The sequence below is a fragment of the Callorhinus ursinus genome, unplaced genomic scaffold (assembly GCF_003265705.2).
Source record: "Callorhinus ursinus isolate GAN/ISIS: 27379988/994484 unplaced genomic scaffold, GSC_fseal_2.0 scaffold13, whole genome shotgun sequence".
NCBI lineage: Eukaryota > Metazoa > Chordata > Mammalia > Carnivora > Otariidae > Callorhinus > Callorhinus ursinus.
In genome coordinates, this window is record NW_027397075.1 from 11,902,871 (window position 1) to 11,926,285 (window position 23,415).

The following is a 23,415-nucleotide window of genomic DNA, read 5'->3' on the forward strand; positions in this document are numbered from 1 at the left end:
GTGGGGAAGGACCTCCAGAGGAGTTTAAAGACAGAGCCACTTCATCACTGCCTGGGCCTCTCCACCCTCCTCAAGTCAGTGGTGGTTAGGTTGACTTCCTAGCCAAGTGCTGGGACAATGGATTTCAGGTCCAGGTGGGCTGCTCCCCACAGAAAGTGGAGCCTGTAACTCATAACTGCTCACCGTGAATGTCTTGGGACACAGGGCATAGCTATGGAATCAGATGCAAAAACGGTCATTTCTGCCTACCCAGCGTCCTTTCCCTCTTGTGGGGTACCCCAGTATTCCTAGAGGCAACCTGCTTATGCTTTTCAAACCAGGTGGTTGGCTTCAGGAACAGGCATGTGGTCCAGGTGGACCAATCACTGAAACCCCATCCCCATATGGTGATTGGTCCAGATTGGACAGAGGACCCTGCTGCTGGCCAATCAGTGTTCTCTTCCCTGGGAACTGTGATTGGTTCAGGGACCAGTGTGGGACCCAGGCAGGCTGATTAGACTGTTCTGGGAGCTTGGATGGAACTTTGGGAGATAGAGGTTCTCTTCCGCAGCTGAGCCTAATGGTGATGGGGTCCCCTGCATGGGGAGGGCACCTGAGAAGGAGGTTGCCCCAGCGAAAGCAGAGCCAGAGGTGGAGAGAGGATGCTGAGCCTGATGATATCCCTGAGCTCCCAGACCAGGCCGACCCAAAGGTGGCCCACCCACTCCTTGGTTTTCCTTACATGAAGCACAAAGGAGATTGTTCTGTCTTTGCATCCTCAAGAGTGCATGAGCTGGATCATTGCCATTGGCTCCAGATGCCCCAACTTAGTGTCCAGACTCAGGGCTGCAGCCCACATGGTCCCAGACCCCATGGACACTTGCAGACATGGGAGGCAAGCGGGCTGCCCCACAGGGCTCAGTCCCAGCTATCTGGAGACCAGGGGGCTGCTGTGGGACTGGCCAGAAGAGGAGGAGGTGGTGGTGCTGAGCTGGGAGAAGCCGCTGGTGCAGGATTCCAGGCTGGACATGGAGCCCCTGGGGAGGAAAGGCGTCGCACGCACATTACCTTCTGGTGGTGATACAGTGCTGGGGCCCACACACAGCAGTGGAAAAGCTGGTGATGCTGCAAATGAGCCCCCAGGGCTCTTTCCACAAGGCTGGTAACCACCCCAGGCACAGAGGGCAAGTGCAGAGGGAAAAGCAAGTGAAGTTACGGTGAGAAACGAGGCTCCACCCATTTTCCTGCCCACCCCCCCCCCCCCACCTCCGGCAAAGATCCCAGCCTGCCAAACACCATTCAGGGGCTTCCTTGACCTGGAGATCTAGCATGGCCCAGAGGGTGCCAGCACCACCAAGCCTCCTGTAGCTCCTTAGAGCTGAAGACTCTGCTGCCCCAGAGCTGCAGTCTGCATTCTGACAACACCCTCCCCACCCCCCACCAGGTGATTTGTGTGCACACCACCTAGGTCTCAACTCCAATGTCACTTCCCAGGTACCTCCCCCATACCTCCTGCCCACCCTATGCCAGGCCCCTTGTCCTGTGCTCTGACAGCACCCTGTGCTGAGACCTCTGGCACCTCCTAGCTGTGTGACCCTGGGCAAGGACCCCAGACTGGAGTACCTTCGTGGCATCCACTGCTGTTCATAATTACGGACAGGTGTGATCATGTGGCCGCCTGCTCCATGATTGTGTGTCTGGTCCCCCAGGGTCCACCCAATGCCTGCCTACTGAGGACAGCCAGGAACTAGCCCTTGACCTGGTTCTCTGTGAGCTCTTGAAGGTCAGGGCAGCAAAGTTCCCCCACATGGACCAGACCAGACAGGCTGGCAAGCAGCATCTGGCCCACCCTTCAGCCTCCAGCTGCCCTCCTGGAGGCAGCAGCCCCCAGGCGCTAGTGTCTAGGGTGTCTGTCCCCTGCACTGGCGCCCAGTGGCCAAAACAAGCTGCTTCCCAGAGAGGAAGTCACCAGCCCTCCCACGCTGTGGGGCTCTCTTTGGAGTAAAGACACTGGCCCAGTATCTCTCACATTGGGCTGCATGTGCCCTTAGGGTACTTGGAGCTCCACCTGGCATATGGATGCAGATGCGACACCCCCCTAGAGCCTCAATTTGACTCCACGGTAAAGAATATAAAGCATTATTTTTAGAAGGAAACTAACACGGGGCGCCTGGGTGGCTCAGATGGTTGAGTGTCCGACTCTGGATCTCAGCTCAGGTCTTGATCTCACGGTTGTGAGTTCAAGCCCCATGCTGGCCTCCATGCTGGGTGTGGAGCCTACTTAAAAAAAAAAAAAAAAAGAAAAACAGAAACTAACAGATATGTTATGAAGCAGGATGCAAAATCACATTTGTTTTTAAAAGATAAAATGTAAAGCCTTGAAGAAACTGCCTGCTCCATCTCCTCACCCTCTGCTTCATTTTTGCTATCAAGTGCTTACTGTATGCCTCAGTGAAGGGCAGTCTTCCCCCAACCATTTCTTCCTGATGACAACCCCGTGATGTGGGGGTTTCAGCAGTCCCTTTTTAACAGATGGGGAGGCTGAGGCTCAGACACTCAGGTGACTTGCCTGAGGTCACACAGCAACCAGGAAGTGCTAGAGGTCTTAACCACTACACTTCCTGCCTCTCTGAAAGCAACACTTGGGGAGATGTGTCTGCGAGACACTATTCTAGAATGTTCTAGAACAGTCCAGCCCTGTTTTATGGGTTTCTAGGAGTGAGAGGAGTTCCAAATAGGAGGGCCTTGGGCTCCCCTTCCCCCAGCAATCAATCTGGTATGTTGGGCTTCTGTCCAGAGTTTCATCTGAAGGGGAGGTTCTGCAGCTGAAGCAGCATTTGGACACAGTGTTGGATCTGATTGCTCACACAGGTGCTGAACCTCTGGAGAATTTTAACAATACCAATGCTGGGGCCCCACCCCTGGATAAGCTCAAAGGCAAGTAGGGAAGATGAATCCAATGTCCCCCAGCCCAGAAGGAAGGGGCCTCAGAAGTGCTGTAGGCCTGGCCTGGAGAGGAGGAGGGGGCCCTTCCTGCCCACGTTCCCTACTCCAGCCCCTCCTACCTGAAGTCCTCAGATGCCAGCACCTCGTAGTAGTAGAGGAGTTTGCACTTGGGGCCAGGGCTGTGCAGGGCCGTCAGGACGTCCTCCACACCCGGGAGGCTGCAGGCCACATTGCCAGGGGGGCTGTGCATTTGCCACTGGAGCAAGTAGATGCCAGGCCACCGGGTCACATGGGAGCCCTGAAACATAGCAGTCCTGCCTGAGGCTCTGGTCCGCCTGGGGATGGACGGGAACCCCTTGCTAAACCAGTGAACCCACAGATCTTCCTCACAGGGCCTCCGGAAGTCATCCTTGACCCCTCTGCTGTTAACCCTGTATCTGTGGGGGCTGAGAGCCTCCCCCTGATCTGGTGGGAGTGGAGGCCTGGGGTGGGGCTGTGGTTGCAGGAGAACAGGTGCAATTGGTTAAAAGCCTGGATTTTGTTGGGCTTTTGTTGTGCTGCCCAGGAGGGATTTGGGCAGAGAGCTGGCAGGTTGGTTAGAGTTGGTGGAAGGCCTAGACGGTGAGAATGGAGGTGTTAGTTGTTACAAGAGCAACTTCAGGGAGGGCTAGGGGTGCTGGTGTTTGAGGTACAAGACAGCCTGCTGCTCAGGGGCCCTGGGTAAGATCTGCTGTGCTCACCGGAGCCTGTTTGTGCAGTGTGAGTGAATGAGTGGGGCTGGTGATCTAAGACTTGCGAGCCCTGGCCTTGAGCAGCATGTGAGTAACGGGGGTTCATGTTCCAAGATCCATCTGAGTTCTATCCCCAGACTTAGAGCATCTCTGCTGCATAGGTTCTGAAACTAACACATCAGAAATCACTGGGAGAGGGTGAGGGATGCAGAGTCCAGGCCTCGTGCCCAGAGGTTCTGAGTTACGCCCCTGGCATGAGGCCTGGCAGTCTGCATCTTTAACAAGAGTCCCAGAGGATTCTGAGGCTGGGATCCTGGGGTCCCCAGAGTTCTGGATCTGTCCAGTCCTTTCTCCCTGACTGTCCTACAGGGTCCCTGAGGTCAAGGGCCAGAACCCTGGCACACAGTGAACACTCAGTCCTGTATGATGAATGAATAAATGAACAAAGGAGTTCGAACCTGGATGCTCTCCCCTTCCCGGCAGACAAGAGGGGCTTCGACACGGCTGTAATCCACACCTAGGACCCAGCCTTTGTCCGTCAGCTGCCCGCCAGCCCTGGCCCCGGGCTCCTGGGGGCCAAGCTTGGGCATCTGCTTGCTGTGGTACAGACTGAACACCACGTCCCCTCTCAGGATGTCAAAGTCCCAGGTGATGACTGACTCCCCCTCCAGGATCTCCACCGCAACCTGCATGGAGGGCCGGGGGCGGGGGGCGAGGAGGGGGAGGCATAGTCTGAGAGTCCCATCTGGAATCTCACCAGGAGTGGGGAGCTGGGATGGGGAAGTCAGCTGCAGTAGGTGCTGTGGAGTACCCACCTGGGTCTCCAGTCCCCACTGCGGGAAGGATGGGCTGCTGAGGCCCCCAGCCTCCACTGTCTAAGAACTGCCCTGGGCAAATGGTCCTGCCTCTGTCTGAAATGGCTGGGAGGTCCCACCCTGTCACAGGGTGGGTGACCCACAGCCGAGGACTGACATGAGAGTACAAAAGGCCTGCCCACCTGTCATGCTCTGCACAGCCCAGTGCTCCCCTCAGATCAGGCTGGGCAAGACTCGGCTGTACCGCCCCTGTGCTTACATCCATCCCCACACCCACCCTGTCCCACCTCTCCTTACAGGTTTCACCCGAGAGCTCACCCTCAACAAATCGCTGGCACAAGAACCCTCACCTCAGGCTCTGCTTCAGGGGACCCTGGCCTAAGACAACACCCGATTCCAGCGGGCCCTCCCAGGTCCCAGCACCTCATGGGGGGCCCCTCGGAGCACGCTGGCCGACTGGTAGGTCTCTCTCCACTGCTGCAGCTGGTCCGTGTGCCCCTGCTCCTCTTCCGTCAGATAGAGGGACTTGGGGACGAGCCCTCCTTCGGGGACATTGCACTGGGGGACAAAGACAAAGGTGGCAGGCCTGGCTGACCCACAGAAGGGTGCTCTGTGACCCCCGAAACTGCACTTGTCACAGCAACCCCTTAGTGAGTAGGGTGCAGGGCTTTCATTACCTCACTGTCCAGAACCACAATGCAATAGAAGCTATTATTCTTTCCTTCTGTTTCACAGAGGAGGAAAATGGAAGCTCAGAGAGGTCGGGCCACTTGCCTGAGATCACACAGCAGAAAGTGGCTAAGCCTGGGCACAAACCCATGTTTATCGGGCCCCCCAGGCTCATGTCTCTTATTACCATGCTGGTTTTAGAAGCCCATTTGCTAAACATAAATCATGCATATGTATCTCAACAAGTGGAGAAAATGGGCAAGCTTGGCAAAATCCCTAGGAAATGCCTTTTTTTTTTTTTTAAAGATTTTATTTATTTATTCATGAGAGACGGAGAGAGAGAGAAGCAGAGGGAGAAGTAGGCTCCCGAGGATCAGGGAGCCTGATGCGGGACTCGATCCCAGGACCCTGGGATCATGACCTGAGCCGAAGGCAGATGCTTAACCATCTGAGCCACCCAGGCGCCCGGAAATGCCTTTTTTAAATTCAGAAATCAAGTAAGCTTGGAGTTTGGTATTCTGTTAGAGAAGGGAGAGGGGCCTGCCCTCCCACAGCCAGATGAGATAAGACCGTCGTGACCCAGGGTAGCCCCTTCCTGTGTCATCTCACCCCCAGGGGGAGGCAAGTAGAAGGGGTCTGTGGTTGCCTCTCCCTGAAGCAGTTGGCCGATCTTCCCACTCCATGGGGCTGCTGGTTGGGAATAAATCCCTTTGGGTACACCGGCTTCAGGGTCCAGACCACTGGGATGTTTGAGTCACCTCTCCCAGAAGCAGAGGGTGCAAAGTCAGCAGGTAAACTCTGACTGCTGCCTAGCAACATACTGCGTGGGGAATGCCAAGGTAAACCTTTGACTGGCCTGGTCTCTGGGCTTCCGGAAACTTCCATCTGGATCACTATGTTTGAAAGAAACAAGGTAAGGCCCCTCCTTTGGAGAGATCTCACCTCTCTTTGGGGCAGCTTCGAACCAAGCCCTGCCCCCCAAAAAAGAGAAAGCATGACCTCTCCAGGTACCAGCACCCACACACACAACGGAGGGCCCCACTCCAGCCTCCTTGGACCTCTGCAGCCCCGCCCCAGCAATCTCTGGCTCCTCCCGTGGCCACAGCCCAGGGCCTGCAGCCATACACTCACCACACACTCTCCCCCGAGGAAGTCAGGAATCACTTCTTTATCCAGGTAGTCCACGAGGCCTCCGGGGCCCTGGTAATTGCTACCGCTGTAGATGAGAAACTTCTGTCTGGTGTTCTCATTGATGAAGGGGCTGATCTGAAGTGGGGGGAGAGGAGACAAGATGGAACGGTGTTTTTGTTTGTTTGTTTTATATGGAGATGTAATTCACATCACAAAAAATTAACCACTTTATCTTATTGGTTTTTTAAGTTTTTTTTTTAACTTTTTTTTTTAAGATTTTATTTCTTTATTTGAGAGAGAGAATGAGATAGAGAGAGCATGAGAGGGGGGAGGGTCAGAGGGAGAAGCAGACTCCCCGCTGAGCAGGGAGCCCGATGTGGGACTCGATCCCGGGACTCCAGGATTATGACCTGAGCCGAAGGCAGTCGCTTAACCAACTGAGCCACCCAGGCGCCCGGTTTTTTAAGTTTTTATGTATTTAAATAATCTCTGCACCCAACGTGGGGCTCAAACTCATGACCCTGAGATTAAGCGTCACATGCTCTTCTGTTCTTTTTTTTTCCCCCAAGATTTTATTTATTTATTTGAGAAAGTGCAAGTGCATGACTGGGAGTGGGGGGGTGGACAGAGGAAAAAGGAGGAGCAGACTCCCCAATGAGCACGGAGCCCGACACAGGGCTTGATCCTAGGACCCCGAGATCATGACCTGAGCCGAAGTCAGATGCTCAACTGACTGAGCCACCGAGGAACCCCAATGTTGCATACTCTTCTGATTGAGCCAGCCAGGTGCCCCAGAATTAAGCATTTTAAAGTGAACAGTTCAATGGCTTTTAGTTCATTTACTGTGTTGTATAACTACCACTTTCCTGTAATTCCAAGACTTCTCATCACCCCAAAAGGAAACCCCATTCCTTTTACACATTCATACACATCAGCGGCTCCTCGCCATGCCCCTCCCCCAGCCCCTGGCAACCACCAACCTGCTTTCTGTCTCCATGGATTTGCCTGTTCTGGACACTTTATAGAAATGGAAGCACACGACATGTGGCCTTTTGTGTCTGGCTTCTCTCATTCAGCATCATGGTTTCCAGGTTCATCCATGTCGTAGTCCTTTTTATGGCTAAATAATATTCCACTGTATGGATGATCCTGTTTTGTTTACCCCAGGTGGAAAGTATTTCAATGCTGAACTCAAAGCTGCATGTCGATCCATTGTTATTCACAGCACACACACACACACCCCCGCCCCAGTGCTGGTGTGGTATCTGACGAGGTACATAGTTGGGGCAGGAAGGAAGGACTTGATATTGGCAGGGCACCAGCCAATTCAGCGAGGAATGCCACAAGCAAAAGATGGACAGGGAACTGGGAATCCCACCTGTGTGGTTACTCTCCTTCACCCTCCATCCCGGGAAGCAGTCACCTGCGGGCCTCGGCAACCTGGCTCCATGCCACCAGCTTCCATCTGGTGTGGCCACTGGGCAGGGGTGGGGGGCAGCAGCAGGAGATGGGAGGTGGGAACAGAGAAAGAGGCCAGGGTACTTCTTCCCCCACTCTCTCCCACCTCAGTGCCCCAGACACCCCCACTCCCACCCCATTCCAGCTCTCATGGGGCTCAGTAACAATGTCATCCCCTCTGCTTGTCCCTCCAACCCCCGGGGGGTGGTCAGGGTTCACTGCAGGGGCTAGCCCCAGGGGGCCTCTCCATCCTGCCCATACCTCCGCAAGGAGTTCTTTCATGTTACATCCCCATTAAGCCACTGGGGCGAATCCCACTTTTGGCCAGAACCCTAAGTGACTGGCCCCCACCACCACGCAATATACATCTTCTTAAAGGTCTCCAAACAGCAAGGGAACTTCATTTTCACAAAGATCAGGATATCTCAAGATAAAAAGCTTTCAGGAGCGGGTCCTGCCGGTCCCTCCAACAGCTGCTGCTCCCCGGCCCAGCCCCAACAGAGCCTTGAAGTAGCCACAGGAGCTAGAGAACATTCTGCCCCAGAAGTCCGCTCACATCCTCTCCTGTTGACAATCCTCCATGGCTCCCTACTGCCCCAGGACAAAGTCCCACCTTCACCACAGCCTGGACTTGGTAAGTACTGGTCCCCGAGCATTTTCCCAGCCTCTGCCAGGGCCACTGTTCCTTTTGCTCCTTTTTGCTCCAACCATTCTGGACTGGGTTTTCAGTTTTTCAGAAAGCATCAAGTACATTCCTGTCTCCAGGCCTTTGCCCGTGCTGTGTGGGTTGCCTGGCCCATCTTTCCTCCCTGCCCTTCCCTGTATGATTCCTGCTCCTTTCTAGGGTCTCAGCCACAAGTCACCTCCTCTGAGGGACCTTCCTCGGTTTCCAATCTAAATTACCCCCTGCGTCACCCCCTGCCTGACTTAGCCTCTCTAAGAACCCTGAACATCCTCATGCCCTTGCCACAGGGAACCACGAAGTGTTTGCTTGTGTGGGGTTATCTGCTTTATCACTCCCTGCCCTGTGACAGTGGTGGGGAGACACAGTGGCTGGCTTGTTTACTTCGAATCCCCAGGGCCTGGAAGGTGCCTGGCACATAGTAGGTACTTAGTGAAACACTGAATCCACTTAACTCTCAAATGTCTATCCTGATTGAACCTCAATTTATAGCAGTGGTTTTCCGGTTTTCTGCGGCACTGAATCCTCGGAGGGGCCTGTGGACCAGTAGCAAGGCCCCAGGGCAGTAGTTTTCAATTGCCAGTAACAACCTGCTCATGGTTGTGAGATCAGTTCAGCACATTGTGACTAGCCTATTTTTAATGGGATGGAATAGAAGAGCGAAGAAGGTGTTGTACGTAGTTAAGGTAACCATTGCTTGCGGATCTGTGCAGGTGTGTGTGTGTGTGTGTGTGTGTGTCTGTGTTGGGTTGTAACATAACGTGTATTTCTTACTGTGGGTCTTGGGCAAAAGTTTTAAAATCCCTACAGCACAGGATCCCAACACTCCTCGGAGCCGACTCACAGGAACCCTGGGAACGCTGTACGATCCTGAGTGTGACTCTAGTGTCCACAAAGCAGGACAACAGATACATAAATCATGGTCTACCCATACGGTGGAACCGTATTCAGATATAAGAAGGAATGAAATACTGATCCATGCTACAACGTGGATGAATCTGAAATCATGATGCTCAGTGAGAGGAATCAGATGCAAAAAGCCTCATATCGTATGATCCCACTTATGTGAAATATCTCAAATAGGCAAATCCACAGAGACAGAAAGGAGACTGACGGCTGCCAGGAGCTGGGGAGGAGCAGGGCTTCTGATAGCTACAGGGCTTCCTTTTGTGGTGCTGATAATGTTCTGGAACTAGATGGTGGGATGGTTGCACAACCCTGTGAGTCTACTAAAAACCACTGCATTCTGCACTTTGAAAGGTTGAACCTTATGGTCAATGAGTTCTAGGTCAATAAAGCTGTGACTTAGAAGAAATGACACGGAACAATTAGGCAGAAGGAACCCACCCCCCACCTCGGTCATCTCTACCGGGCAAGGGCCTGGCCCGGGCGCCTGCTCTCACCAGCGTCCAGAGCACCGGGAAGACACGAGGGGCTCGCACGATGAGCAGCCGACCCAGGGTCTCGGGGTAATTGTCCTCCACCACCTCAATCATCCGCAGCAGGGCCTTCACCCCCGGCCGCCACAGGTGACGCATGTTGAGACCCTCCAGGTCCACCAGGCAGGTCCAGGAGCTGCAGCAGAGACGGGCCACTCACTCCCGCCTGCTCCACCACCTCCCAGGGCCCCTGACACCCTCAGCGGGTCTCAGAGTTGACAGGAATGGATGGAGAGGCTCAGGAAGGCAGGGCTGGGGGTAGAGGGGCAAGACACTCTCATGGATCCTACCACCCCAGACCCTCGGCTGGGGAGGCCATGTGGGGAGGAGGTTCAGAGCCTGGCCTCTGAGGCTAGGCAACCGAATTCAAGTGTCACCTCCACCCCCAAGAGCTGTGTGACATGGGCAATTTCCTCATCAAGACAGTGGCAGTGACAGCAAGAGTCCCCATCTCGAGCAGTTGCTAGGATTAAATGAGGTGGTATGTGTAAAGCTCTCCGCAGGGACAGGCCATAGCATGCACTCGATAAAAGCCAGTTATTGCTACCAATTGTTGAAAGGGTGCTGACTGCTAAGAGCACACACTCCAGAGCCAGATGGCCTGGATTCAAATCCCAGCTCTGCCGCTGGCTGTGTGGCCTTGGCCAAGTTCCTTAACCTCTCTGTGCCTCCATTTCATTGGTACTAATTCATTAGGGAAATGACTGTTTTACTGCAGCAGCTAGTTCTCAGGAGCCTCTCCATCCTGCCTTTGTTCCCTTCATCCAGTCCACACCGCTGCAAGGAATCCCTCATGACACCCTGTCATCTGAGCCACGTCGGGTGAATTCCATTTCTGATCAGGACGGACCCTGATTGATCGATTTCTCACCCCAACCAATGTATGTCTCCTTAGGAAAGCTCCAAACAACAAAGAAACTTACTTTTCCTAAAGATCAGGCTACGTCAGGATAAAAGGCTGCAGTAGCAGGTGCTGCCTGCCCCTCCCCCCTGGGGTGTAATAAGGACAACATGAATCAGGTACTTCAGAGAGCACCTGCTGCAGAGTGTCACACACGCATTTGCGTTATCCCTCAACGGTTGTCGTTTTTGATGATGCATAAAGAAACCCTGGGACTGGTGATATTATTCCCACATGATAGATGAGCAAGCTACGGTTCAGAAAGGTTCAGTGCCACTCTAAGTACTCATGTGGGAAACTGAGTTCGGGGGAAGTCAGAGAGGGACAGAGGTTACTGGATGTGCCGTGACACCTGCAAGTCCCTCTGCCTGGGAGACAGAGTCAAGGCGGCAGTTGGGGGTGGTGCAGAGCTGGCCTCACAAAGCAAGGTCCAGGGGGTGATGTGGCACAGGGGTTCACATCCTTGAGCCCGAAGCAGACAGGAACAGGTTCAAATCTCAGCTCTGCCACTTACCCACTTAGCAGCAAGCTTGGACGAGCATCGCCCCTCTGAGCCTCCGTTTCCCCCTCCACAAAGAACAGGGACAATAATAGTCCCTGCCTCACAGGATTGTTGTAAGAATTAAGAGAGGACATTTCTGTAAAGTACCTAGCATGCTTCCTGGCCAGCGTCTATGCCCAATGAACCTTGGCTGTTTTCACTATTTCAGGGGAATTTGCTCTTGGCTGGGGGTTCTTGCCTGATGGGACGGCCAAACTGCTTTGTGTTCCCTTCACATCTCTTCTGTCCTTCCTCGTTGACGGAAAGAACCTGGAAAGTAGAGAATGTGCTGGCAAACATTCACTTGGCTGCCCCACCCACAGGCAGCCCTGGGATCCAGTGGGGACCCCTACTCACGTGCTTCAGCAGTGCCTCTTCCCCCACGGCCTTCATCAAGCCTTTGGTGTCCATGTGGCCCAGGCGCAGGATATAGAGGGGGCGGCCATCTTTGTAGGCGAGGCAGGCCGAGCAAAGAGAAGGGACATTATTTCAGGAGTGCTGGTGAGAGGGTAGGCCCAAACTTCTCCTCGGAGAAGGCGGTGCCAGGCTGTGGCTCAGCTTGCCCCTCCTGTCCATTTATTCGACAATGTTCTGCCTGCTCCCGAGAGGGGCTGACACCAGTTATGGCAAAAGAAGCAAAGTGTCCAAGTGTCAGAGAGACAGATTTCCATCACACAGGAAACTGGCTGAGGGGCATGTGGCAACTCTATGTACGACCTCAGCAACTTTTCTGAAAACCTGTCCTAAAATTAAATGTTTATTTTAAAGCTTTTTAAAAAGAAGAGATGAACCATGTTAGGAAGGAATATGGAGAGAGTGGATAATGTTGGCTCTTAGCTTTCTGTCAACCAAAGCGAATAGGAAAAATAAGGAAGAATATACGAATACAGTCGATTCTTATTATTCATGGTAGTGATGTTTTCTGAAGTGATCCTGAACACTGACTTAGGGAACAGTGAAGCATCGCTTTGAGAAGAAATATGGGGTAAGGTCCCTGCAAGACTCTAGACATAACATTTTTGTTAACTGATCGATACATAACCTGTCCTGAATTTCTTAAATTCAGGCACACTAGCCTCAGAGGCCATGCTCATTAAGGACACTCTATTGCTCATTAAGGACACTTTATTGGGTATATATTGTTGATACATCAACATCGAACTCACGGCCAGCAGCACCACACTCAAGCCAGGACAAAGCTTATCTAACACACATTTTTTCTCTGTGAGGCACATTGCAGCCTTCTTGTGCTCGGTAACACGAGCCAGCATTTTTGCACTTTGCCTGGGGGCCATTTTAAACAGCAAAAATCTCTCACACACACACACCACACAAAAGCTACAAAATTGCAAAAAAAAAAAAAAAAGTAGTACTAAGTGGACTTTAAAAAGGACTCTTGTTAACAGTATGAGAGCCGGAACAAAAAGGCAGAGGGACATCTTGAGGACACAAAGATCAGACAACTGACTTTTTGCCATTCTGCCCATGGTTGTAATTGACCGCAGAAGCACCCCGAGTATTGATTTGGGGGTTACAAATAAATTTGGGTGACTAGGCAAATTCACAAATATGGAATCCATGAATAATGAGGATTGACTGTATATTAAAATAAAGTGCTCCAACTGGTTCTTCAGGAGAGTCAAGCACTCACCTCAATCGATATATATGAATTTCTACATAAAGGGCATTGAAAAGCATCATGTGCACTGGAATCAAGGGCAGCTTTAAGAAACTGAGAGGAGTTATTTGTGGTGGGTTGAACAGTGTCCTCCAAAAATTCACGTGAACCCAGGACCTCTGAATGTGACCTTATTTGGAAATAGCCTGCAGAAGAAATTAGTGAAGGACCTCCAGATGAAATCCTACTGGATCAGTGTGGCCCCTAAATACGATGACCTGGGGTCTTTACAGGAAGAGGAGAGGACACAGAGAGACAACCCGAGGGAAGCCATGTGAAGACAGGCAGAGATTGGGGTGACATGACCACAAACCAAGGAACACCTGGAGCCACCAGGAGCTGGAGAAGGCAGGGAGAGATTCTCCCCTAGAGATATTGCAGGGAGCATGGCCCTGCCCACAGGTTGAGTTTGGGCTTCTGCCTCCAGAACTATGAGAAAATACATCTCTATGGCCTTAAGCCACTCAGTTGGTGGTAATTTGCTATGGCAGCCCCCGGCCACTAATGCAAATCATACAGCCATTATGTGTGGGGTCTCCAAGACCAAAAGCAAGGCTGAGCTAACTCTGCCACTGCGTGAGAAACATTGCTTCCAGCTCAAATGTCTATTCTGGCCCTACTTTCCTCATGGCTGGGTGAACCCCAAGGGCATCTCCAGATGCCCAGGAGAGTCAAAAGGAAAAATCATAAGAGGCTAACATGAAAAGTGGCCTTCAAAGCGCCTTTGGCAGTGACCAAAGTGTGCGCTCTGCATTATGTAGGTAAAGGGACGCACCTGTGTCCTGGTAGTGCCAGCCCCCCGCATAGAATTCCTCCAGGAGGGCAGGGGGTCGCCACGTCTGAAGGAGGAGATCCACCTGGTGCTGCTTTCTCCAGCTCAAGGACTGGCACAGCATCTCCCGGGCCTTGTCCAGGTGGAAGTCACGAGCCCGCAGGAACCGGAGAATGTGCTCATCTTTGGGAATCTGAGAGAAGAAGGAGAAAGCCCGTAGAATGGTATTCCCTAACCCAGTGGACAAAATTATGGAGAATGAGTAGCTCCTGTCTTATCTGCAAAACACTTAGCTGGGAAAAGGACCATACACTTAACCATGATGCAGTCTAGGGGTGAACTGTCGGGAAAATCTGTGAGTTTGGGCTGCCTGACGCTCCTCCCTCCTCATGTACCTCTTTTCCTTTGGGGAGCTGCTTTTCCTCCCCACTCCCCAGCACCCATCCTGGCTTTAGCTGGTGTTGCCAATCAGCACTCCACTCTCATGGCCTCAGGGGTGGCACAACCCAGATTTAAACCCAATTTAAATCAGAAGAATGGGTCATGAACCCCTTTCTCTGCAGTGGCAAAGGTGAGCCTGCAAGCCACGAGCAGCCACAGCTCCAAGCTCAACTGGGAAGTAAGTCTGACGGGGATGAAGCAGAAGCAAACAGATACAAGAGCTCAGGGGTCCCGACCATGCGTGAGTCCTGGTTCGGGACATCCCTGAGGCAGGTTGCATGGGCCCCTGTGTGAGGCTGAATGATGTTTCTTCAAAATTCACATCCACCCATAACCTCGGAATGGGACCTTATTTGGAAATGAGTCTATACTGATATAATTAGCTAAAATGAGGTCACAATGGAGTAGGTGGGCCCTACTCCAGGAGGGGAATTGGGACACAAACAGGACAAACTGGGGGAAGAAGGCCATGGGATGATGATGGAGGCAGAGACTGGAGCACCGCATCTATCAGCCAAGGACTGGCGGCAGCCACCCGAAACCAGGAGGGAGGTGGCATGGCAGAGACCCTCCCTCAGAGCCTTCAGAAGGAACCAACCCTGCCCACACCTTGATTTCAGACTTCTGGCCTCCAGAACTGTGAGAATAAGTTTCTGTTGTTTCGAGCCACTCAGTTTGTGGCATTTTCTTTCAGCAGCCCTAGAAAATGAATACACCCTGCTCAACAGTTATATGAGCCAATAAATACTCCTCTCCTTATTTTCTGCCTTGACTCAAGCTGCATTCCTACCACACAGAACCCAGAGACTAACTAATAGGCTGAGGTGACAGGGTAAGACCCTGCCAGCTCTCCTTCCTTCCCTTAGGCAAATAGCAACCCAGCCCCAATGAAAGCTCCCCTTTTCTGAGTGCTCATCCTGAGCCAGACATGACTCCAGGCACTTTATGTGCGTTGTCCCTTGTAATTCAGTCCAGATGGCATATGCCAGCATCATCCCCCTTTTATAGATGAGAAAACAGGGGCAGATAGGTTAATCACAGCCCAACATGAAAGTACTCCCTGTCTGCCCCCCTGTCTCCCTTGTCTGCCCCCACCCCAGCGTGGGGAGGGGATAGGAAGGAAGGGCAAGCTCGAAGTTCTTATTCAACAGAGCTGAAGGTCAAGTCCATGCTTGGGACCTACATGCACAATGGACATTCATGTGATGGGGCTTAAGAGTCTGGAGCCATTTTTGGTTGTCACAGCTGGGGAACAAGAGCTCTTGGTATCTACTGGTGGAGGCCAGGATGCTAATCAGCACCTTGCAGTGCACAGGACAGCCCCACCCCATAAAGAACTGTCCAGCCTCAAATGTCAACAGTGCGGAGGATGAGAAAGCCCGCGATCAGTGGTATGCACAGCACACGTTATAGATACATGAGACAATACATAATAAAAAGACAAAACAGGGGCGCCTGGGTGGCTCAGTTGGTTAAGCGACTGCCTTCGGCTCAGGTCATGATCCTGGAGTCCTGGGATCGAGTCCCACATCGGGCTCCCTGCTCAGCAGGGACTCTGCTTCTCCCTCAGACCCTCTTCCCTCTCATGCTCTCTATCTCTCATTCTCTCTCTCTCAAATAAATAAAAAAATAAAAAAAAGCAAAACAGAGGAAGTGGGTGGGGGGATGGGGTAACTGGGTGACGGGCATTAAGGAGGGTGCTTGAAATAATGAGCACTGGGTGTTATATGCAAATGATGAATCACTGAATTCCACCTCTGAAATTAATAATAACAGTATATGTTAATTAAATTGAATTTAAATTAAAAAAGAAAAAAAGAAAGCAAAATATGTTTCCAGGATTGCTAATTACATCAGCGTATTCACCTGGCCCTTCCTCCCCCAGTGCCTGAGGTGAGTAGCTGTCATTGAACATGCTCTCGTAGACCCCAGCTCTGCACCCACCTTGCCTTTGTGGGTCTCCTGCAGCCAGTGCCGAAGCTGGATCAGACAGCTCTCCTGCACGGGCGTGAGATGGCCCAGGTACCTCTCAATGTAGTCTGCATCCAGCTTGTCCTCTGCAGGAGAAGATGGGGGAGTTCAGGACCAGAGGGCAATACCACCCTCATCTCCACGTGGTCTACCCTTTCTGGAACGCTTGCCTCACTGGCCGCCTTGGATCTGAAACGTCGAGTACAGTGGCCCTTTCACCAAAGAATAGCCACATGGGTTCCACATCCTCCAGTCTTGCCAACCCATTTCCAAGGTGGTTCTGAAAACTCATGGTAGGGCCAGCCTGGATCTCACTATGGCAAGTGACGTGTCCTTTGACCCTCGGAAATCCAGATAATTCCCACCCCCTGGAGCTGTCCTGCCCTCTGAAAATATCAACAATATGTGCTCATTGTTTCTAGACAGGCATCATCTCAGTGAGCTCTCCCAACACCCCTGTGAGGCGGGCACACTACTGTCCCCACTTCATGGAAGACAAAACTGGGGCCAAGAGAGGTTAAGTAGCAAGTGAATGCATGTGGTGCACCCAGCATAAAAGAGACAGTCAGTAGATACAGTTACTTTTGTCTTCCCACTCCCATCCCCCTTGTGGGTTTGAGGCTTTTCATAGACAGAGCCCTGACCCCAAAATATAGCCCAGGAGCTGCATAGATCATCCCCAGTGTTCAGGCCTGTCCTACACAATTGGGCTGTTTGGGGTCAGCATGTGCAGGCATTTGGAGGCTGGGCTCCAACATGGAGGTCCTGGTGCCCACTCTTAACTGCTGGGGTGGCAGATGTTGGCATGGTGAGGCACATCAGCATGTGAGCATCTCAGCAGTGGGTAAGCGGTCCACAAAGAGCAGCCCCCATAAGTACAGCCCATTCTCTCTCTGCACAATTGGAAAACAAATGGAATGTGTGCACAACCAGTAGCAGGATCCAATGGTTCCCTCTAGAACAAAAAAATCCAGGGCTGGAGGTCAGTAGGCATCTGGGTAAGCAGAAGCAGGAGAGATGCTGGTGGTGTGCAGTGGGGGAGCCTCAGAGTGGTCCGAAGTGAGGATGCTGGATATGGGAAGGGAGCGTGGAGAGGATGAGGGCGAAAGCACAAGGGAGGCAGGAGATACCAGCATCCTTCCGGCCTCTATGCAGCTGTCAAGGCCCCTTTCTCTTGAGCACAAAGGCCCAGTGATTCAGGGCAGGATGGAAGGGGCATGACTCTGCCTCTCGCCAGCCATCCTGAGCACCTGCCTGCTGCTGGACAGCACAAACAGACAAGGAAGGAAAAGCCTGGTGCAAAATGAGTAGGGCACAGGGCTTGACCACCGCAGAATGTGCACAAGAAGGGGCAGAATTTTTAATTTTTAAAAAAATTTTTTTAATTTTAATTTTTTAAAAATATTTTTTTAAAAATATTTTAAAAGTGCATGTACCACAGCAGCCAGCTAGTGCATATACAGTTGGTACAGATTAAATGTTTGCTGAATAAATGCATTTTGTTCTCCCTAAACACTGCCCCAGATGTATTATTGGTTACATGGCATATCTCCAAGAAAGCCAAGCCCTACACTTCAGTGGCCCCAAAGGAGAGACTAAATCATCGTGAGCACTAATTGCATACGGTTAAAACTGAATTCATGGGGTATGTGTAGTTTTGTGTCCTAGGGTTTTTTTTTTAATTTTAACATTAGATTGTGAACAGTTCCCATGTCATCAAAAGCCTAAAATATGACAAAGGGCTAACTGCCTTCAGTACAAAGAGCTCTTACAAAGCAGTAAGAAATCAGTGGGCAAATAGGAAAATAAACAAAGTACAAGAACAGAGATTCACAAAAAAGCAATACAGAGTCACTAAGCACAAGAAAATAATATTTGGCCCCACTCATCTACCAGTGGTCACTTTTTGCTTTCGGAAAGATTTTATTTATTTGAGAGAGAGAGAGATGGAATGCATGAGAGGGGGTTGGGAGGGTGGAGAGGCAGATGGAGAAGCAGACCCCCCTGCTGAGCATCATGACCTGAGCGGAAGGCAGACACTTAACCGACTGAGCCACCCAGGCACCCCTCAGTTTAAAACATTTAGTAACAGTCTTGTGGGGAGCCAGGGTGATGTCAGGAATAGACTCAGCTATGCACTTTTGGGGGGAACACTGATTAGTACGACCTCTTTGTAGGTCTAACTGGTAAATCTGACAAAATTTTGGCTGCATATAACCTTTGACCCAACAATTCAACTTAAAACATTTTATGCTACGTATATACTCATATAAAAATAACCTTAAGTAGATATACTATATTATTTATATTTTTTTAAAAATGGGAAAAAAATAAAATTTAAAAACAGAAACCTAAATGTCCATCACTAGAAGTTTAGCTAAATTAACTAAAAATAATCATCAATAAATGTTTATTAATAAGTAAGTTATGGTACAACCATACCATGAAATACTGCAAAGTGCTGAGACAGAAGCAATGACACAGAAGACTTCAAGCAACATTAAGAAGTGAAAATAAGCAGAACATCCAGTAGAATGTATAACATGCTTTCATTGACTCAACGTAAGTTATACACATATGCATGCCTGTATATATGTGTATGTATGCACATATTATGTGCATGTATATGCCTAGATAATTTTAGGAAATATGAACACAAAACTATTATGGCCTCAAGGAGAAGAAAGGAATCTTACTTCCTAATTTACATCTTCCAAGAAATTTGAATTTTTTTTAACATGCATTACTCATATAATTAAAAATAGTTGAGGAAAAAAAAAAAAAACAGAGAAAAGGGCAGCCCTGAGGCACCAGATCAGGTCAACTCCTGATTTAGAAATAAATCAGTTCTGGCTCTTGGGCCAGAAGGAAGACAGGGTAAAGCAGCGGGGAAGGGAGGAAGCTGAGTCATTCCAGGTCCCAGACCCGTTCCCAAGGGGACCCGAAGCAATTCTCCCCCGCATGGAGTGAGCAAAACCTAAGCAGGCTTTTGGGGACTGGGTGGCGGTGGGGAGGGGTGGCCAAGGGCACAGACCTGGCCAGATGGCCTCCACCGCAGGGACCTACCGTCTGTAAGAACTGTCTCAGCAGCAGGGCCTGGGGCGCTGCCGGGCCTGTCAGCCTCCAGGGAGCCAGGATCCCTCGGGCCAGCCTGAGAGCGGTTGTCCTCCTCTCGGACAGGGGCAGGCGTCCACCGGGGAATGTGAGAGGTGCCCTGGGAGATGAGCTCGTTCAGGTAATGCTCAATCACCTCCTTCCCCTGGAAGCCAGAGAGATCAGAGGCACGTGAACACCAGGACAGGAGCGTGGGGGGGGGGGGGGGGTAAGGGCGTCAGCCTGGGCGTCAGCCTCAGCTGGCTGCAGTCCCAGCCCTGACACGTGGCTATTGAGCAGTTGAAATGTGGCCAGTCTGAATGGAGATGTGCTATGGGATTTCCAAGAGTTAGTACAGAACAAAAAAATGTAAAATAGTTCATTAATAAGTTTTCTATGGATAACACGCTGGATAAAATATATCGTTAAAATGAATTTCACCTGTTTCATTACACGAAAAGGCTTCTCTCCTCAGTGATGGGTCTGAGATCTGTACACAGCAACCATTTTAACCAGGACAAAGCACCACAGAAAGCTCTTCCTCTGTCCAGAGTTCACTACAGAAGCCCCAAACATCAGGGGGCTTCAGGATAATGATAATGGTGCCTCCATTACAGGCCGGGTAGTTTCCACTCATTATCTTGTGTGTTATGGTCATTATTAGGATACCCATTCTATGGATGAGAAGACTGAGGCCAAGGAAGGTTAAGGATTTATCTTGCCCGATGTCACTGGGGTTGTCAGGTGGTAGAGCGGGTTTTGTGTACCTTCCTCCTTGTGACTGACAGGGGAGCCCACCCCTTACCCTCTTGACGTTGGCTGTGTACTGCTTCATGGCGATCTTCTCCAGGGCATTTTCGAAGCCAAAGAAGGACCGGATGTCGAGCGAGGCACATTGCTCGAAGCAAGTCCACTCTTCATTCTCAGGGTGGACCTGAAAGCCAGGCAGGGGTGATGACAAGGTCTCAGTGTGGGGGATGCTGCGCCCACCCTCCCGCCCCAGGGGCTCTCTTGGTGATGTGGGCCCAGCCAGAGCAGACAGCAGACAGCACCTAGAGCCCTACCCAGAGAACAAGGGAAAGTGTTAGAGAACAAAGAGCCTTCTCATGAGAGGACGGGAGAAAGTGGGTCTGGTGTCTGCATGCCTCTCCCTTAAAAACTGATATATAATAATATATTTAAATGAGTAATATATTTAACATACAATTATATATAAGCAAGTTAAACACAATTAGTATATATTCTAGATATATATTTTAAAGTATGTATTGTTATATATTTATATATATTATATATATGTATATGTGTGTATATATATGTATTATATATATATATACATAAAAACAAGGACAAACTTTGTTGACACAGCTACTACGCAGACCCAGGCTTAGTACTTCTCAAACTTCCGTGGGCAGAAACATGACCCGGGAGTCTGTTAAACGTGCAGATTCCTAGGCCGAATGGGTCCAGAGTGGGGCCTGGAAACCTGCATTTCCCAAGCAGCCTTGGTGATGCTGATTCATCTGTTGGCTGAACTCACTCTGAGAAATATTGCACTAAAAATGATTTATAAAAAGCTGCCACCCACTCAATCGTTAAGCGTCTGCCTTCGGCTCAGGTCATGATCCCAGGGTCCTGGGATCGGGCCCCACATCGGTCTCCCTGCTCCGCAGGAAGCCTGATTCTCCCTCTCCCACTCCCCCTGCTTGTATTCCTGCTCTCGCTATCTCTCTGTGTGAAATAAATAAATTAAATCTTTTAAAAAGAAAGGTAACACACCTACGGGGCTTAGTATGTGCCAGGCACTCTCCTAAGGGGTTTGGATAGTTTACTTCCTTTAATCCTCAACACAACCTATGTGGTAGGTGCAATCATTAACCCCATTTTAAAACAGATGAAGAAACTGTAAATGAGGGTGTGTTTCATGGAGGAAGGAAAGGAGAGAGAGAAGAGGATGAGGGAGGCAGGTTGCCAGGTTTCGCCAACAAAATACAGGATGCCACATTTGAATTTCAGATAAACAGTGAATAATATTTTGTTAAGTATGTCCCAAGCAATACTTGAGACTATTTAAACAAACAAAAAAGTGGGCACCTGGGTGGCTCAGTCGTTAAGCGTCTGCCTCCGGCTCAGGTCATGATCCCAGGGTCCTGGGATCGAGTCCCACATCGAGTCCCACATCGGGCTCCCTGCTCAGCGGGGAAGCCTGCTTCTCCCTCTCCCACTCCCCCTGCTTGTGTTCCTGCTCTCACTGTCTCTCTCTGTCAAATAAATAAATAAAATCTTTAAAAACAAACAAACAAAAAAGTATCAGCTGTGTATCTGAATTGCAGATGGAAGCCAGTGTCCTGCATCTTGTAAAGGCCAAGGCCCTGGGGGCAGAGGAGGGGGATCTAGGCTGATGCAAGGACTGGGGGCGCAGGCTCACGGTGTAGCTGCAACTCTCATTGACCACCACACGGCTGGCGAAGGTCTCGTTGTGGGCCTCGATGAGGAGGGTCCTCTCCCTCCAGTTCAACACGTTTCTCTGCACGAAGACTACGTGCTCAACGCCCGCAATCTGCAAGGGAAGGGCAGTGGGGGGGCCTGCAGGATATGGAGATTTCGCCGAGACCCCGTGCACCTGCCCACCAGCTGGCCCGGATTCTGTACCACGCCCTCCACCCCCAGACCCTGAGACCCCCGGCGCCTGCGCACCAGCCTGGGCCCTAGTCCCCAGCCCATCAATCAATTCCTAGGACTTGGTCCTTCCCAGACCAGCCCTACACCCCAGTACGCCATACCACCATACCGGCACCTACACACACACACACACTCCGTCCGCCACCTGAACCCGCCCCCAGGTCCCCCACACCCCTTCCGGTCCCCTCCTCCGCGCCCCCCCCAGCCCCTGGGACCCTCCTCCCCGCCCACCTTCCGCAGCAGCCGTGGGGCCTCCACGCGCAGCCTGCAGCTCCGCTCCACCACGTGCACCGCCCCGTCGGGGCTGCGGGACTCGCGCAGGACCTCGCTGCCCAGGAAGACCGGGATCTGCGGGCAGGTGGGGAAGCGCTTCTCATAGGCCTGGGGGCAGAGCGGGAGTGAGTGCCAAGGGGGCTGGTGGCCCCAGAGAGGCCCACTGCTGCTGAGGCCTGGAGCTCAACCCTCCTCCTTCCTGCCTGGTGGTTGTCTCATTTACAGGAGCAGAAACATGAATTCCTGGCCTAAGATAAGAGCAGTGACCACTGCTGTTTTACCAACAAGACATCATTTTAACACCTGTTTCAGAGCCGTGACACATGAGCGCATGAGCAATGATTTGGCAAATCACTCTTTGGCGCTGCGTTTGAGATTTCAACCTCAGAAGGAAGAGTGGGCTTGCCTGCGGCATTTCAAAAGAAGGCATCTTTCAGGAAAAAACACGACATAATCCAACACCTCTTCGTGACAAAAACACTGAACAAGTGAAGAATAGGAGGGAACTTCCTCAATCTGATAAATCACAGTCAGCATCATGTTCAATGCTAGAAGATGGAATACTTCCCCCCCTGAGATCGGGAACAAGGCAAGGATGTCCTCTCTGGCAATGTCTGCTCAACATCGTCCTGGAAGTTCTAGTCCTGGCAGTTAGGAATTAAAAGAAATAAAAGGCCTCCAGACTGGAGGACGGGAGTCTGTGCCCAGTTCTGGAATTGCCAGGGAAAGAGCCACTGTGGGGCAAGCCCTCATCCATGGCTGACTGTATCCAAGTGGGGTCTGCTCCAAGCGCCTGTCACAGCCCATGTGCCAGGAAATCGGGATCAAAGCAGCTCCAAAAATAGTGCGGGCGTCTGAGGACAGCACCTCCTCCCCCATTCCTCAGGGCTCCTCCCAGCTCAGAAGGGCAGAGGGGGGTGGGGGCAAGAAGAAATGGAACTGTGCCCGGTGCCCTTGGTGTCACCCCAGGCCCCACAAGGCCAGCGTAGTGTGTCTTCCTGCCATATGTTGAGCCTGGCTGTCTCGTACAGACACCGCAGACACAGCAGGGCTGGAATAAGGAGCCCTTGTTCCCCAGCAGAGGGTGCACCGCGAGCAGACATTTGCCCACTGAGGACAGAGCTGCATAACAGAGTGGGCAGATCCTGTGGTGGTGGGCCAGCTGCGAGAGTATGAGGCTCAGCTCCACCTACTCCCAACAGAGGCAAGTCCT

At 51.4% G+C, this 23,415-nt stretch overlaps 1 protein-coding gene across 1 annotated transcript in view; it reads right to left on the reverse strand.

Annotated features, from left to right (window-relative positions):
- Positions 1-391: 391 nt before the first annotated feature.
- SEC14L5 (SEC14 like lipid binding 5) overlaps positions 392-23,415 on the reverse strand; it is a 36,789-nt gene continuing 13,765 nt past the window's right edge. Inside the window, exons 3-16 of the mRNA XM_025859105.2 lie at positions 22,161-22,310; positions 21,676-21,807; positions 20,053-20,181; positions 19,221-19,413; positions 16,128-16,240; positions 13,746-13,935; positions 11,650-11,738; positions 11,492-11,562; positions 9,815-9,986; positions 6,272-6,406; positions 4,895-5,029; positions 4,115-4,342; positions 3,045-3,223; positions 392-1,016 (exon numbers count right to left, since the gene is read on the reverse strand). Coding sequence (XP_025714890.1) covers positions 908-1,016; positions 3,045-3,223; positions 4,115-4,342; positions 4,895-5,029; positions 6,272-6,406; positions 9,815-9,986; positions 11,492-11,562; positions 11,650-11,738; positions 13,746-13,935; positions 16,128-16,240; positions 19,221-19,413; positions 20,053-20,181; positions 21,676-21,807; positions 22,161-22,310 — 2,025 coding nt within the window. The 3' untranslated portion in view covers positions 392-907. The remainder of the gene's footprint in view (positions 1,017-3,044; positions 3,224-4,114; positions 4,343-4,894; positions 5,030-6,271; positions 6,407-9,814; positions 9,987-11,491; positions 11,563-11,649; positions 11,739-13,745; positions 13,936-16,127; positions 16,241-19,220; positions 19,414-20,052; positions 20,182-21,675; positions 21,808-22,160; positions 22,311-23,415) is intronic.